Source organism: Harpia harpyja, chromosome 5 (genome assembly GCF_026419915.1).
Source record: "Harpia harpyja isolate bHarHar1 chromosome 5, bHarHar1 primary haplotype, whole genome shotgun sequence".
NCBI classification, from domain to species: Eukaryota; Metazoa; Chordata; class Aves; order Accipitriformes; family Accipitridae; genus Harpia; species Harpia harpyja.
The window spans coordinates 75,164,952-75,179,297 of record NC_068944.1 but is presented as its reverse complement, the minus strand read 5'-3'; the positions used below and the strand labels follow the sequence as shown (position 1 = coordinate 75,179,297).

The 14,346-nt window shown below is 40.0% G+C and overlaps 1 protein-coding gene across 9 annotated transcripts in view; it reads left to right on the top strand.

The window, feature by feature from the left end:
• Nucleotides 1-14,346, top strand: part of PTK2 (protein tyrosine kinase 2) — a 227,748-nt gene that overhangs the window by 79,746 nt on the left and 133,656 nt on the right. For all 9 annotated transcript variants that reach the window (XR_008235252.1, XM_052787688.1, XM_052787689.1 and 6 more), the window contains one exon: nucleotides 13,035-13,261. Coding sequence is in view for 8 of the 9 variants with exons in the window: in XM_052787685.1 (XP_052643645.1) it covers nucleotides 13,035-13,261 (227 nt within the window). In the remaining variant the exon portion in view is untranslated. The remainder of the gene's footprint in view (nucleotides 1-13,034; nucleotides 13,262-14,346) is intronic.

The window sequence follows — 14,346 nt, the reverse complement described above, 5'->3', positions numbered from 1 at the left end:
ATCCTCCTTGTGTTTTTTTCAGCATCCACTGCATTGGAGACTTTTAGAGAGTCTTTTAATATCTATTCAGGCACCTGTTGTCCATACCTTTCTGAATTTGCTGCTACCATCTGCCTCCACAGTCTGCTGTCCACTACCTCCTCTTTAGAAAAGATCTTTTGACTGAAACTAATCAGGGGATTAGTTTAGGGTTCAGTTTATCCATCGCCATGGAATTGTAAATATCAATCAAGTTCTCTGCTGGAGTCTCAGCTTTTTTAGGTTCCCCTCACATGGCTGCTGTTCTGCCCCTTCATCATTTTAGTTGCACTTCTCTGGACTTTCTGGACAGTACTCAAGATGTGGTGGAAATTCCGTTGACTTTTCTACTCTGCTGCACCTTGGGGTTCTCTGCTGGGAAGGGATTGTATGATGCTGAAGATACTAGACACTCACCCCTTGCCCTTAGTAAGCACTGACAGAACCTCTTCCAAGTTACAAAGTTCCTAAAGACCCAGTTTCAGGCTAAATTTAACAGTGTAATTAAATACTGTATCCTTTGGTTGGAGTACTTAATATTTTATCCCTTTGTGTCACTTTTCCTCAAGCTAGCTACTGTACCACTTTGCATAGGGGTTTGAGTGACAGTAGGTGCCTCCGACCTGTGAAATAACTGCTGCATGGAAAAAATTGTTTGTAGTGTGGCGGGTGTGTGACCACAAGTGAACAGTACTCTGGTTTTGTGCAGAAATGTATGTATTTTCATACATATTAAAGGACATGTACTCCTTGTTGAAAGAGATTGTTTTTCTATTTTCTCTCTAGCTACTATGAAGTACATATTTTTAGAGAAGCTTAAACATACTAAGAGCAGAGATTGCAAATATCTAAAAACTCTTTACTTCCTGAAGCTCATGAGCAAAGGTGTTTTAATTACCAGGTCCTCTTGTATGAGACTGTATTTTCAGGCCAAGTAAAACTCAGGCTTTAAAAAAATTGCACGTTTAAGTAGCCCCCCCCAACTAATATTTCTGTATGTTTTAACAGGGATTGAAGGAAGATTGGATTGATAGCTCTGTGTGAATTGTTGGCTTGTGGAGGTGTCTTGTTTGTGTAACACCAACTTAATTTAGTACCACCTGCTGTTTCTGCAAATGGTCAGATTGTTGTACACAAATTGCATATTTCATCACTATGGTGTGGTGGGGAATTGATTTATTGTTTCCAGAGAAATAATCTAACAGAATAAAAAGGCCCAATAAAGTAACAGTTTCATCTTTATGAATCATCTTAATACCGTGATCAAATATATTATTAAAAGATGCAGTCAATTCATGTGGAGGTAGTGAAACCTGCTTACTTGATTTCTTCAGGTTTGCCCTAGTTTATTGACCGTGAAGATGTTACACCAATCATCCCTTGTGTCCTTTGATACCCTCACGTGATGAGGGACAGCACACACTGGTGGTTTTGGACCTATGTTTGTCATGTTTGTGCACATTAGCTAGCTGATGGGCTGTCAAACAATGTGTGAAGACTGAATTTTACTATTGATCTTTTTCAAAATGTGCAGCAATTGAATTACCTGATTATTTCTGACCCCATTCCAAGTTGTTCGAAATTAGATAACTGTCAGTAACTAATAAATACCTGGATTTGTTCAGGTGGGAAGAGGTGGACTAGATGAAAGACAAACAATTGCTTTAATGGAACAGGCTAAAGCTTGGTGTGGCAAAGGCTGTGTTGTATTTATTGCCTGTGCATTGCAAAGCATGGTGTAGTTTTGACCCAGGATGCCCCCTGTCATGGGAGGGTGGAGGGGAGGGGAAAACAGTGCCACACATACCGTGATTGAGAATTCTTGAGATGTTCCTGCATGACTTCTTCCACAATTTGAAGTGACAAAAACAATGAAGCTTAATTGTTAACAAAACTTGTCTTGCTGTAGGGGATTGAACCCAGCTCTTCTGGGTTCCAATTAATTTTTCTGTCCTTTGAAGTATTAAGTTTCTCTTTCAGAGAGCTTTGTCGAAGGAAGCCCTGAAGTAAACATATTTCAACTGGTTAATACCTAGTTTAGGAATGGCCTTTTTTTTTCCTTGTTTAAAAACTTAAGGACCTAGCAACTCAGTTGGAAATTGAATGGTCTAATTGCACCTGTTAGAGTCTTCAACTCAGAAGTCTTAACCTTTTTGATGGCTTGTTATCTCATGCAAAGCTAAATCTTTGGCTGATCCAACATATATATTGGAGATGGCTATAGAAAAAAAAGCTGAAATAGTTTTTCTAAAATCAGTTGTTTGGTAAGCAGTTGCCTGTCTTATGTCCCCATTTACTGCACATTCAGGAAACCCCTATTCTGAACCCACTTTATATCCTAATTCAATTAATTAATGACAGCTTTCCCTTAAAATTGTAAATTCTTTATTTCTCAGTACAATGCAAATATTGAACATCAGGACCTGTAGTATATTAAACATGCTTCTTTAATTCATCTAAACTGAAGGAAGGTTTGGTAGGCCTGTGTTAGTAGATTGGAGGTAAGAGACTGAAAAATGCCTTTGGTGGGGGCCAAGGGTGTTTTCTTGGATGGTACCTGTCTTCAGAGCTTTCCAGTGTTGATGGTTCTTTTCAGAGACATAATGGAGCATTCACTGGAAAACCCCAGAAGAATCAGTAGCAGAAACCTCATAGGTATTAAAAAGAACAAAGATAGTGAATGCCCCTCCTAGTAGATGTGCAATGCACAGTACAGAAGTCCCTAGTTTTGTGGGGAGAGTGTGGGGACAGGGACTATGTCCAAGGGAGAATTCCAGCTGCAGTGAGACGGTGAGTGAAAGGGCAGAGGTCCTGGGTTTAGGTTCAGCCCTACACAGCATGTTAGGAGGATCCACATAGGATGAAAACGCTGGTGGAGAGCCCATAAGTCTTATTCTGCCACAAAGCAATATGGAATCATTGGTATTGACTCTAGAAGTCTGGAGCAGGCTCTGATGCACTGTTTTGAGTGGATTAAGTGTTTTAAATTGCCTTTTTAAGGCTATGTCAGGTTTTGGGTTTGGTTTTTTAAAAATAAAAATCTTGAAATGGGCCATACAGTGTGTATCTATCTGCTCCTAGCTTGACTTAACTGGAATACTGAGAGTTAGTAGTCATCATAGTGGAGGCTTGGACTTGTGCCTGTTTCATGATTGTGTCAGTACATCAATCATGGAGGCCACCAACTGATTTCTTACCAGGTATTATGCCTTTGACTTGACTGTTAAATCAGATGCCACATTTGAGAAGGTATTGCTTCTCTTCTTTGACTGAATAAGCTAATTCTGCTTACTATTCTATCTTTGGGTGCAGTAGGTGGAGACTTTAGGAGAAACGAATGCCTAGCTAAAGAATGATGGGGCTGGTTGTCGTGGTTTAACCACAGCCAGCAACTAAGCACCACACAGCCGCTCACTCACCCCACCCCCAGTGGTATGGTGGAGAGAATCAGGAAAAAAAGTAAAACTCTTGTGTTGAGATAAAGACAGCTTAATAGGACAGAAAGGAAGAAAATAATAATGATAATAAAATAATAATAAAAGAATTGGAATATGCAAAACAAGTGACGCACAATGCCGTTGCTCACCAGTCAACGACCAATGCCTGGTTAGTTCCTGAGCAGCGATTCCCCCCTGGCTAACTCCCCGCATTTTATATACAAGACATGACGTCATATTGTCTGGAATACCCCTTTTGGCCGCTTTGGGTCAGCTGCCCTGGCTGTGTCCCTTCCCAACTTGTTGCGCCCCTCCAGCCTTCTTGCTGGCTGGGCATGAGGCGCTGGAAAATCCCTGACTTGGTATAAGCACTGCTTAGCAACAAGTGAAAACATCAGTGTGTTATCAACATTTTTCTGGTACTAAATCTAAAAAAATAACACTGTACCAGCTACTAGAAAGGAAATTAACTCTATCCCGCCCAAAACCAGGACGCTGGTGTTTAGGTCCTCAAACACAGTCTTGAGTTCTTGAGGAGCCAAGAGCTTTGGTTCCTAAGGGGATCCAAGGGAGTTTCACAACTTACTCTGCTCTACAAGATCTTATGTGAGGATGCAAGGAGACAGACACATGGTACGTGCCCAGTTCCAACAACCGTAACTGTGAACATCACTGATTTTTGTGTGTGTGTGGAGATACACAGAAGCATAATCTTAAAAAGCTTGTACTTGTTATGGTCAGCCTACACTGAATTTCCATTCAATCACTTGAATAAGAATCTTCATTTCCAACTATATACCAGAGGCTGTAATTACTGGCTTTGGAAAACACTTGAGCCAGAATAGGTTTAAGTAAAACTTCTTGCAGGTCATTGAATTTTGTAATAGGCCATTGTCGTGCAATGCAACAACATGGCTGTTGTCATGCTCTGTTCCTTTTGAGCACTTAAGTGCTTTTTATCTGATGTGTGCTTCTGGTTAGAACTGTGTTAAGAGGGATTCAAAATTACAAGCCTGTCCAGTTGAATGTTTTGAAATACAGGACTGGGATGGTATCATTCAGTACCGTAAAACTAGGAAAGGCAGGTTTAAAGTAAAATGGTAGTCAAACCCTAATGTGTTGAGCTGTGATAGTGCGTGGCCAGAATACCTTACTACTTCCCTTAGCTGCCTCTAGTTTCAAGCACATCTAGTTTTTAATTTCTGAGAACTATGCTTGCATTATCTCTAATACTAATTAGTTTTTACTATTCTAGAATAGATGGTAAATGCTCACTGCTTCTATTTACATCTAAAGCTGTTTAGAAGAAAAGCTTGTGCTATGTAGAGCCTCCATAGAGCAGTATTTCAGTAAGTAGTATTAGAAAAGATTACTTGAGTTCATATGGCTTGCTTCACTCTTGTTTTGATGTTCATAGAAGGGCTGCTGCCAACTGGTAGTGCAACTTCAAAATAGATAGAATTTTATTTAAAAAATATAGAATTCTTACTTGCTCATTTCTGTGGTGCCTTTTGTAAGAAAACTGCACCACTATAATTCTCTATAACTTGCTAGAGAAATTCAAAAGATCAGCAACAGAAGGTGTAAGGGGAGATTAGTGTTTACTTGGATTTCAGTGGTGCCAAGGGACTACAGTGAAGGTTCAGAGTGCTGTTAAGAAACTAGGCAAGTATCTATCTGGATACCTTGTTCTAATTAAAGCATATACAGAGATTGATTTTCTTGTATTCCCAACACAACTGATGTTTCCTCATTATTAAATTTTTTAATATTAAAAATAGAAATTGGTGCCAACTCCAAAGGGAATTGCTGGTAGCGCAGATTATGTAACGTTACAACAAAATTGGGTTAAGCTGAGTGTTTAAGGTATTTCAGGACTTAATCCTGTGGGATTCTTAATGAGAAGGATGGGTACCATTTTGAATGTTGCAGGATGGACAGAGTACAAGACATCTTGGTAAATTTGAATTGCTGCTTGACAGTACAAATAGTTCAGCTGATTGTCAGTACCCTGAAACTTTATCTGTCTCTTCATCCCAAGGTGCAGTGCTACCCAAGTGACAGGCTACCACTTCTGTAGCACTTTGCAAAAGTGACTTACAAGTCCTTATGACAGCCTGCGTCAATAGCAGCTGTGCATGGAATATGCCCTTGTTTCAATTAGTTTAGGTGATACATATATTTATTTGATTTTTGCTGAGATGTGCTTGCCTTGTATTTAACAGGCCCAAGGTTGTCATATTGCTTTGGTTCATCTGGGTTTCATAGTTCATGCTTTCTCTGAATTCCTCCTTCATGGTCCCCTGAATGTTTCATCTCCTAAAACATTGATATAATTGAAATAAATTTTCCCATGTTGGCAACTTTTATTGCTAAACTTGTTTTGACTTTGTTCTGTATTATCTTTTCATGTTGTTTTTCTAGCGTGTTTCTAAAATACTTAACTCTGCAAAGAAAGAAGAACTATGCGTTCCTGCTTTTAACTGTATTGAGACATAGAGTTAGTAACTAGGCAATATTCTTCAGGGAAAAAAAGTGTTCAGAGGAATTGTCAGTACCAGGCTGTTTTTCCATTTCATATTGATATAGTGTGAAATGGAAATTTCAGTAAATTGAAATATTTAGTGTGTCCATTTGGACTAAAATAGATACTAAGAATTCAGTTTTTAAATTGTTTTAATGTGGCTGACCAGGCTGCTTTATACTTTCATCTGAGGGCCTTGATAAATACTTTTCACTGCAAATAATGTACTTAAAAATACATATATATCTGGAGGAGCAGTGACCAGGAGGGGATCAGAGAAGAGGCAGCAAGAGAAATAAATGCATTCTGGGATGTAGTCATAGCAAATATTACCAAGAAGAGTGAATATAGCTGAAAGGTGTCTAAGGTGGAACAAAGGGTTGCTGCTTTTTTCTTTTGCTTTTGAACATCAGTATTAGCTGGAAGAGGGAGAATACCCTTTCTCCTGTCTTTCTATGTTTGTCCCTAATTTGAAATCACAAACCTAATGGTCTTCTCAAAGTTTCATCCTTAAATCTGCATCCTTAAATGTGTAACGAGGTGTTAACATCAGGTGAATGCAAAAAACCTTGTTGCACACTTAGCATGCTTGCTGCTTCTTTCCTGTGGCATGTATGTGTTCTGGGGGTGCTGCTTTGGCCACTTTGTTTTTTCCACTGTTCCATCTGGTTGCCCTGTTCGTACAACCATGCCATGTGACCATCAACGTGTAGTTGAATACACTATGACTGTTTTCTAAGAAGAAATGTGTCTTTTCAGTGCTTCTAAGAAGGATTTTAGCGAGTCGTGCACTTCATGTCCCAATAGCAAGCATTGGGACCAGATCTTATTTTAATATATCAGGAGATGGCATACCAACGGTCAGCAATGTGGTGTGCTGACTCTTAACACAGACTCCTGAAAATACAAGCTTTGTCATGGGGAACATAGTTAAAATTGAACTTAACATCCTTACTTTCTGTAAGGTTGAGATAGTCAAGTTAATACCTTAAAGGTGAGCTACAGCAGGATTTAATACAAGCTGTGAAAATGGATTGAGCTTGAAATTCATGATATGTTTACTGTCTGACGTGAGATGTATTATGGATAATTTTAAGGAATTTAGAGTGTGAAATAAATTCTTAATTTAGTCTTAATCAGCAAATCACGAAATCGCTGAGGTTGGAAGGGACCTGTGGAGATCGTTTGGTCCAACCCCCCTGCTCAGAGCAGGGTCAACTACAGGAGGTTGTTAAGGGCTGTGTCCAGTTGTGATTTGAGTATCTCCATGGATGGAGACTCTACAGCCTCTCTGGGCAACCTGTTGCAGTGTTCGCCCACCCATGTAGTGCAAAAGCTTTCTCTTACATCTAAATGGGAAGTCCTGTTTGTCACTGTACACCCATTGCCTCGTGTCGTCACTGGGCATCACTGGGAACAGTCTGGCCCTGTCTTTACTGGTATTTATACACACTGGTAAGGTCCCCCTGAGACTTCTCTTCTCCAGGCCAAACCATCCCAGCTCTCTTAGCCTCTCCTTGTATGACAGATGCTCAAATCACTGAATTGTGTTTGTGGTCCTTCATTGGACTGTCTCCATTATGTCCATGTCTCTCCTGCACTGGAGAGCCCAGCACTGGGCACAGCGCTCCCAATGCCCGTCATCAGTGCTGAATCAAGGGAAGGATCACCTCCCTTGACCTGCTGGCAATGCTCTGCCTAACACAGCCCATGAGGCTGGCGGCCTCCTTTGCTGCAAGGCCATGTTGCTGGCTCATGGTTGGTTTGTTGTCCACCAAGATCTCCAGGCCCTTCTCTGCAAAGCTGCTTTCCAGGCAGTCTGGTAAGGCAGTATTGTTTATCGACAGCGCAAGTAACCTAAAGGCTTGTATTTCTTTTAATAACTTTAATATTTTAAAGTATTTTAAGTCTTGTAGAATTATTACACCAGGACCAGAAAAAGAAATGAACTCTGAATTTTTATTGTATCTTTTATAGGTTCTTGTGTTTTTAAAAAGATTTATAGATTCTCACAGATTTTTATAGGTTTGAATTGAGATGGACCAAGTTATTTTGCAGAAATGTGACCTGGAAGGGGCTTTAGCTCATAGATGTTGATGCTTTCAAGCCTGAGATGGGGATCAGAATATGGAGGTTGAGCAACATTATAAAATTTCATGGTATCTGCAAAGGACAAAATGAAGTCACAGTGTGAATAATTACAGCTTGGTTCCTTGTACCATGAACTTGTTAATGCTGTGGTTTTGGCCATCTGCCAATGCTAGTATGAGGGACAGTTTTGTTTATTTTTTTATTTTTGAATGTATTATCAAACTGGTAATGTTGAAGACATTATTGGCATTGAAACGATTTCCCTTATGAGACTACTTTAACTTTTCTATCAGTTTATTAATCAATTTTTAGTTAATTGTTGTAGATATTTTTAATGATTTTTGACTGTCTCATTAGTCGAAATGATTTAGTTTCTAAGTACTCAGATCTGGTAGTGAAATGTGACTTTGAACTTTGATTGTGCTACTGGAAGTCATAATACTGACTTTGTTCCTGATATAGTTAGCAAATGTGCAGAATATGCAGTGCTCTTAAGATGTGTCAGCAGGAGTCACACTGAGCAGCAAATGAATTCTAGAAGGATTCAATTAGTTATCATTTTGTGGTTTTTTAGAAAATAAAACCCACTTTTATTATACTTTCCTAATGTAACTGGTACCTAAATAGTGAAAATAGCAGGTATTCAAAACTGAATTGTATAAAAACAGAAAGGAGCACAAAAAAGGTAAACAGTGCTTTCTTGTAGTTGATTTGAGAAGCTGTGAAGTGCAGTGTTGTTGGTTTTGTTTTGTTGTTTTTTTGTTTTTTCTGAAAAGCTTTATCTTCTAATCTCGTTTAACTGTCTCCCATACACTTTCCTAAACCTCAGGTACTCCACCACGGTAGAGCAAATCATCTGAACGATAACATGCATCATAGTCTGGTAACAACTGCAGCATCTTAGCAGACCCACTAAATATCACCTGGGCAGGATTGGTTTGCTTCACTCCTCCCCTGAAGCTTGGAATAAGTCTTTACAGTACTGAGAAATATAGGTGTTTTTTCTACAAGGCGAGCATTGGGAGAACAGTAGTATTTGCTCTTGGAAGCTCAAAGGGATAGTTGGCACACAACTTCATATACAAACAAGTTTGACAACACTTGATTTTAGACCATTAGTCTGGATGTGCCCCAGCTCTTTATTCACCACAATATCCAATAAAATACAGCAGAATTAAGTCTCCATACACAATGTAGAGTCGTACAATGGTTCAGGTTGGGAGGGACCTTTAAAGGTCATCTGGTCCAAGCCCCCTGCCATGGGCAGGGACATCTTTCACTAGATCAGGTTGCTCTGTCCTACCTTGAATGCTTCCAATGATGGGGCATCCACAGATGCAACCTGTTCCAGTGTCTTACCACCCTCATTGTACAAAACTTCTTACTTGCATCTAATTTAAACCTACCTTCTTTTCATTGACTGTAGCTTGTTTCTGCTCCTTAATAACATACTACTTATCTATTTAATACCAAGAGGACTAAAGCTGCTCTTTTAAACTGAGATCTGTAATGGCAGGATTACAAACCAGTCTGGTTTGAATTTAGAAGAGCCCAAATAAGCATCCTAGTCTTGTAATCTTAGCTTTCCTTGTATCATAAAACAACCAAGCAGATCTTGTAAAATAGTTGTTTAACTATCCTTGCATCAAGAGCAGCTATGTTTTACAAAGTTTTGGCCTGGGGCAGAATTTTACAGTCACATTACAAACTCAAACCCAGGGGCTGGTTTTAATGGAAATGTTAATAGGTCCATAACCAGAGATATGGCATGTGTTTCTAGACCTTGAGCTATCAAATTTATTGCTCTTTTGGTACCTCATAAAGTAAGTATTGGGATTTTTTAAAGAAGTTGTAAGGAACCCAATGATGATCAAATTCTGAAGGAAAAATGCTTTTCTAATTTTGCATAGGAGGTTGTTTTACCTTTAAAAACCTTTGTGCCACAAAGAAAACTGACAATACCCTGTACCCAGTATGGTCAGTCTGATGTTTGATTCCACATTTTCTCCTCAATGTGATGAATATTAAAAAAAAAAAAAAGTAATAGTGATTTGCCTGTCCATTGAAATTATGCTGCCTAAGAGCACTTCTGTATGTAGAAACTGTTGTCTTTCATTGCTTTTCTGTTTGTGCTCCCAAGGGATGTAGATTGTCCATGTTAAGTCTGTGGTCAGACATCTTCTAAATGCTTGTTTTGGTATTTTCCTGTAGCTTTTCTCCGTGTTCTTTTTCTGCCAAATAAAACCTGATGAATGTGTATGTTAAGGGAATGGAATATGGTGAATTAATATTAATTTAATTAAAAGAAAGCAGGCTTTCTTTTAGTTCTCCTTTACTAAAAAAACTACTCATCTTGCTTTGGTTTGTAGCAAATTTTCCTGCTGTTTGTGTACGTAAGCTTGAAATAAAGCTTAGCATTTTTTACTAGTGACTTTGAGGTAGGGTGGGTTGTTCTGAAGGAGGCAGAACATAATGCAGAAGTTAAGTGGCCCACATCTGAGCCTGAAAACTGCCATTTCATTCCTAGCAGTTGCGCTATTGAAGGGCTTAATCTGCAAATTTGTCCTGATGAAACTCCCCACTCTGTGGACATTTGGAATTTCACGATGGCTATTTTAACCTTACAGGAGAGGAGCCCTGCAGTTAGGAGCACATACGGTCCTGTGGTCTTGGAATTTGTCTGCCACAGGGGAGTTTTTTGTACCTTCTTCAGCTTTCAAGTCGAGGTTTATACAAAAACAGCTCACAAGCTCCTTTGATGAGGATAAGTCAAGAGTAGCGTTGCTGAGGGGTTCCCAGCATTTTCAGATCTGTATCTGTTGGTGTAGGCTGGAAAGGAGGAAAGGTTTTAACGTGGGCATAAGGTTGGCTTAATACATTTGTATTGATTGCCAGAAAAGAGTACAATAAAGCAAAGTACAAAAGCTATAATGGTTTCTTGAGTTTTCAGACAGAGGCAACAGGGATACGAAGCTAAGCCAGTGCTTGGCAGGTGGGGGAAGTCCCTCAAGGGTCAGGCACTGGGGGAATGTTTGGGAGAAGTGTCTCTTTGGCTTGCTCTTACCATCTTCCCTGAGGGCAGGACATTAGAGGCCTTTTGTCTGACCCAGTACTGCCAATTTTAAGTTCTTACAGTTCTGTTGGATGAAAGCAGTTCAACCATTTAGTCAAGAGGTAAAGACATACTTTGCAGATGGGCTGTTTGTTTCCTCTTTATCTTGTGGGTCTGAATTAGGTAGACACTTAACATCTTCCTGTTAGACTTCAAGTCTGGTTTTAACCTCTAGCAAATGTTATCTACAGTCTGAAGATTTCAAGCCTTGATGCTGCCGGTGCTAGATTCCTGTTAGCTGAGCTCATGGTGAGGTTTGACAGTATTGGTGAACTGGTGTAATGGCTAGCTGCTGCTGGAGGGGAGACGGTCTCCCCTCCTGCCCCTGACCACCGGCTGCTTCTGCTTCTCTTCCTCTGTGCTTGTTTAACACCTATGGCAACTTCAGGCAGCTGTGGTATAAAACTAAGCCAACCCTGTGTCGTGGTTTAACCCCAGCCAGCAACTAAACCCCACACAGCCCCACACACTCGGTGGGATGGGGGACAGAATCAGAAGAGTAAAAGTGAGAAAACTCGTGGGTTGAGATAAAGACAGTTTAATAGGTAAAGCAAAAGGCAAATCACCTTTTCTTTTTTTTTTTTTTGTGATAGTTTCCTGAACCGGTTGTCAGGGAGGTCAGCAGAGAGCACCATGGCGGGTGGCTGGTTGGTGGCTGAAGCTCTGTTGAGGGGCAGCCAGGCATTACGGGAACTCAGCTGGAAGCGTGGGTCTCTCTTCTGCCTCGCAGTGAAATAAACTAAGGCTCAGGCGTTCAGTAGCAGTACTGAAGCAGTTTCACTCTCTTCCAGCCCCCTTTCGCAGGCCAGCTTTACTACCAGAAAGGCGTTCGGACTACTATGCCAAAAAGATCAAGTTTATTTTATTTTTAACATCTCCAGATTTCCAAAACTGCCTCCCCACTGGCTGCTCGCTGTGAGGAGGAGGAGGTACAGAAAGCTCAGTGCGCTTGTCCAAGGCCTGGTGCAAAGCCCTGCAGTTCTTTGCGCTTTCCAGCCAGCAGACTGGAATGATGCTTGAGACTGTCAGGCGAGGGAGGAGGTATTGTTTGCTCTTTTTCTCTTGTACTGCATTGATTTCTCAGACACCATCTGCTTGTGGCTGACTAATTTGTAGCAGTAGCCAAGAGGCAATTTTTTTCTTTTTTCTTTGAGATGCAGACTCATACAATGGTCCATGCCTTTTGCCACCAGACTTGGAAATCGCTTGGAAACCAGGCTAGTTGATGATAAAACTCAGCCAGTTATTTAGTAGTTGATGAGAGGAGGTACAGTGATCTTAATGGTTCCTCAGTGAATAATGAATTTAGCTCTGGATGATTTTGAGTCGCACTGGTTCCCCCAAATAGTACAAAACAAGTGAAGTGACAATGTATTAGCCTTAAACAGGAGAGCATGGTGTTGGTGTGCGGCTTCTTAGTGGAAAGCCTCCAGTTCCTTATGCTCATCTTTGGAGGGTTGTTGCAAGACCAGACTTGGCAGATTTTAGGGATGGGAACTCCAGTTAAAACTGAAAGGTGCCATTTGGTCTTGAAGTCTTTGGCAGGGGCCTGTGTTAAGTCATTGAGAAACTAAAGGAAGAAGTCTTGCTAAAGATACCACTTTTGTTAATAATTTTGTTGTCCAAATTCAGATTACTTGCTCCAAGGGGCTTGCGGTTTCTCTCGTAGTCTTCTGGGTAGGTTTTTTAATGTTTGTAGATGTATAACTGTTTTAGGAGGGGACTCTGAAAAAGGCAACTACATGTCCTTTAAAAAATGAGTCTTTATGGATTTCCAGTAAATGCTTTGTATGAATCGGTGTAAGATTCAGGTATAACTAAAATGAATTTATTTTTTGTTTCCCTTTCCTAGAATATGACAGATACCTAGCATCTAGCAAAACCATGGCAGCAGCTTACCTTGATCCAAACTTGAATCATACACCAAGTTCAAGTGCAAAGACACACCTCAGTACTGGGATGGAGCGTTCCCCAGGGGCCATGGAACGAGTCTTAAAGGTTTTTCACTACTTTGAAAATAGCAGTGAACCGACAACGTGGGCCAGTATTATCCGGCATGGAGATGCTACTGATGTCCGAGTAAGTCTGTCTTTAGGTTAAGTGTTAACTTCATGCTCAAAAAATGGGAGGTAAAAGTCTGGAAGCAAACAAACAGAGAAGTTTTGTGGTTTATTGTAAAAGATTCTTTACCTGTTGTATATTGTAAGTAACCAGAAAAAGCTTTAAGTGCTACTAACTTTCCTTGAGAACAAAAAAACCTGATGTACGACTGTGTATTATCTTAAAGAAATGACAACTCTTCCCATTTTTGCAGAACAGAAACTTGAAATTTCCAACAGTGGTTATCAGTCTAGCAACTGCTACTGATGTATGTCAGTTGACTTTTACCACTTTATACTCCCCAAAAGCCTGTGTGACACCTCATGGCAGGATGGCAGGGATGAGAGCTGACATGAAGGTGACATTAAATGACACTTTTCATGTTAAAAAAAACCAGACATTTTTTCACATGTTTAAATGTAAGATGTGTGTATTTACACGTTTAAAATGTTTAAATGTAATGTGTACATGACTTTTAAAAAGAACAAAAAGTCTTGTTTGGAAACTCATTCCCCTACGGTGTGGGGAAATTGAGCCTAAAGAGTCCTTTCTCCCCTCAGTAAGTCCCTTTGTTCCCCCCACCCCAGTCACCTGCTGCTTGTATTTGTACAATGTTGTCCTTCAGTTAGTCTACACCAAAAACCCAAAGGTTGGGATTTTTTTAAGAATAACTCTTAAGTATCTGTAGTCTCGGAGGTATGGGGAAATGTTATGTATGCATGAAAAAACAGTGTTTATTCTGAAGCATACGTTCTCTCTAATGCTGAGACCTTTACTTACCATTTACTACACTTACTCTTTCAGTTTTTGAGGTGTTGCGGTATTTACACTGAAATGAAGCTCAATTTAACATGTCAAATGCTTTTAAAACTTCATGGTTTGCTTCTTTTTTTACTTATTCTCCAAGAGCAGAGTCTTGCATGGTGGTAGGTGGTATGTGGGGTTGTTTTCTTCTCTGAGTTTCTTACTGTAGAAGCAGGTTCCCATCTGGTCATTCCTTCCAAAATTTGTATTCTCTGCACAGTACTTCAAATTTCACTACAAAGACACGGTTCCAATCTGCA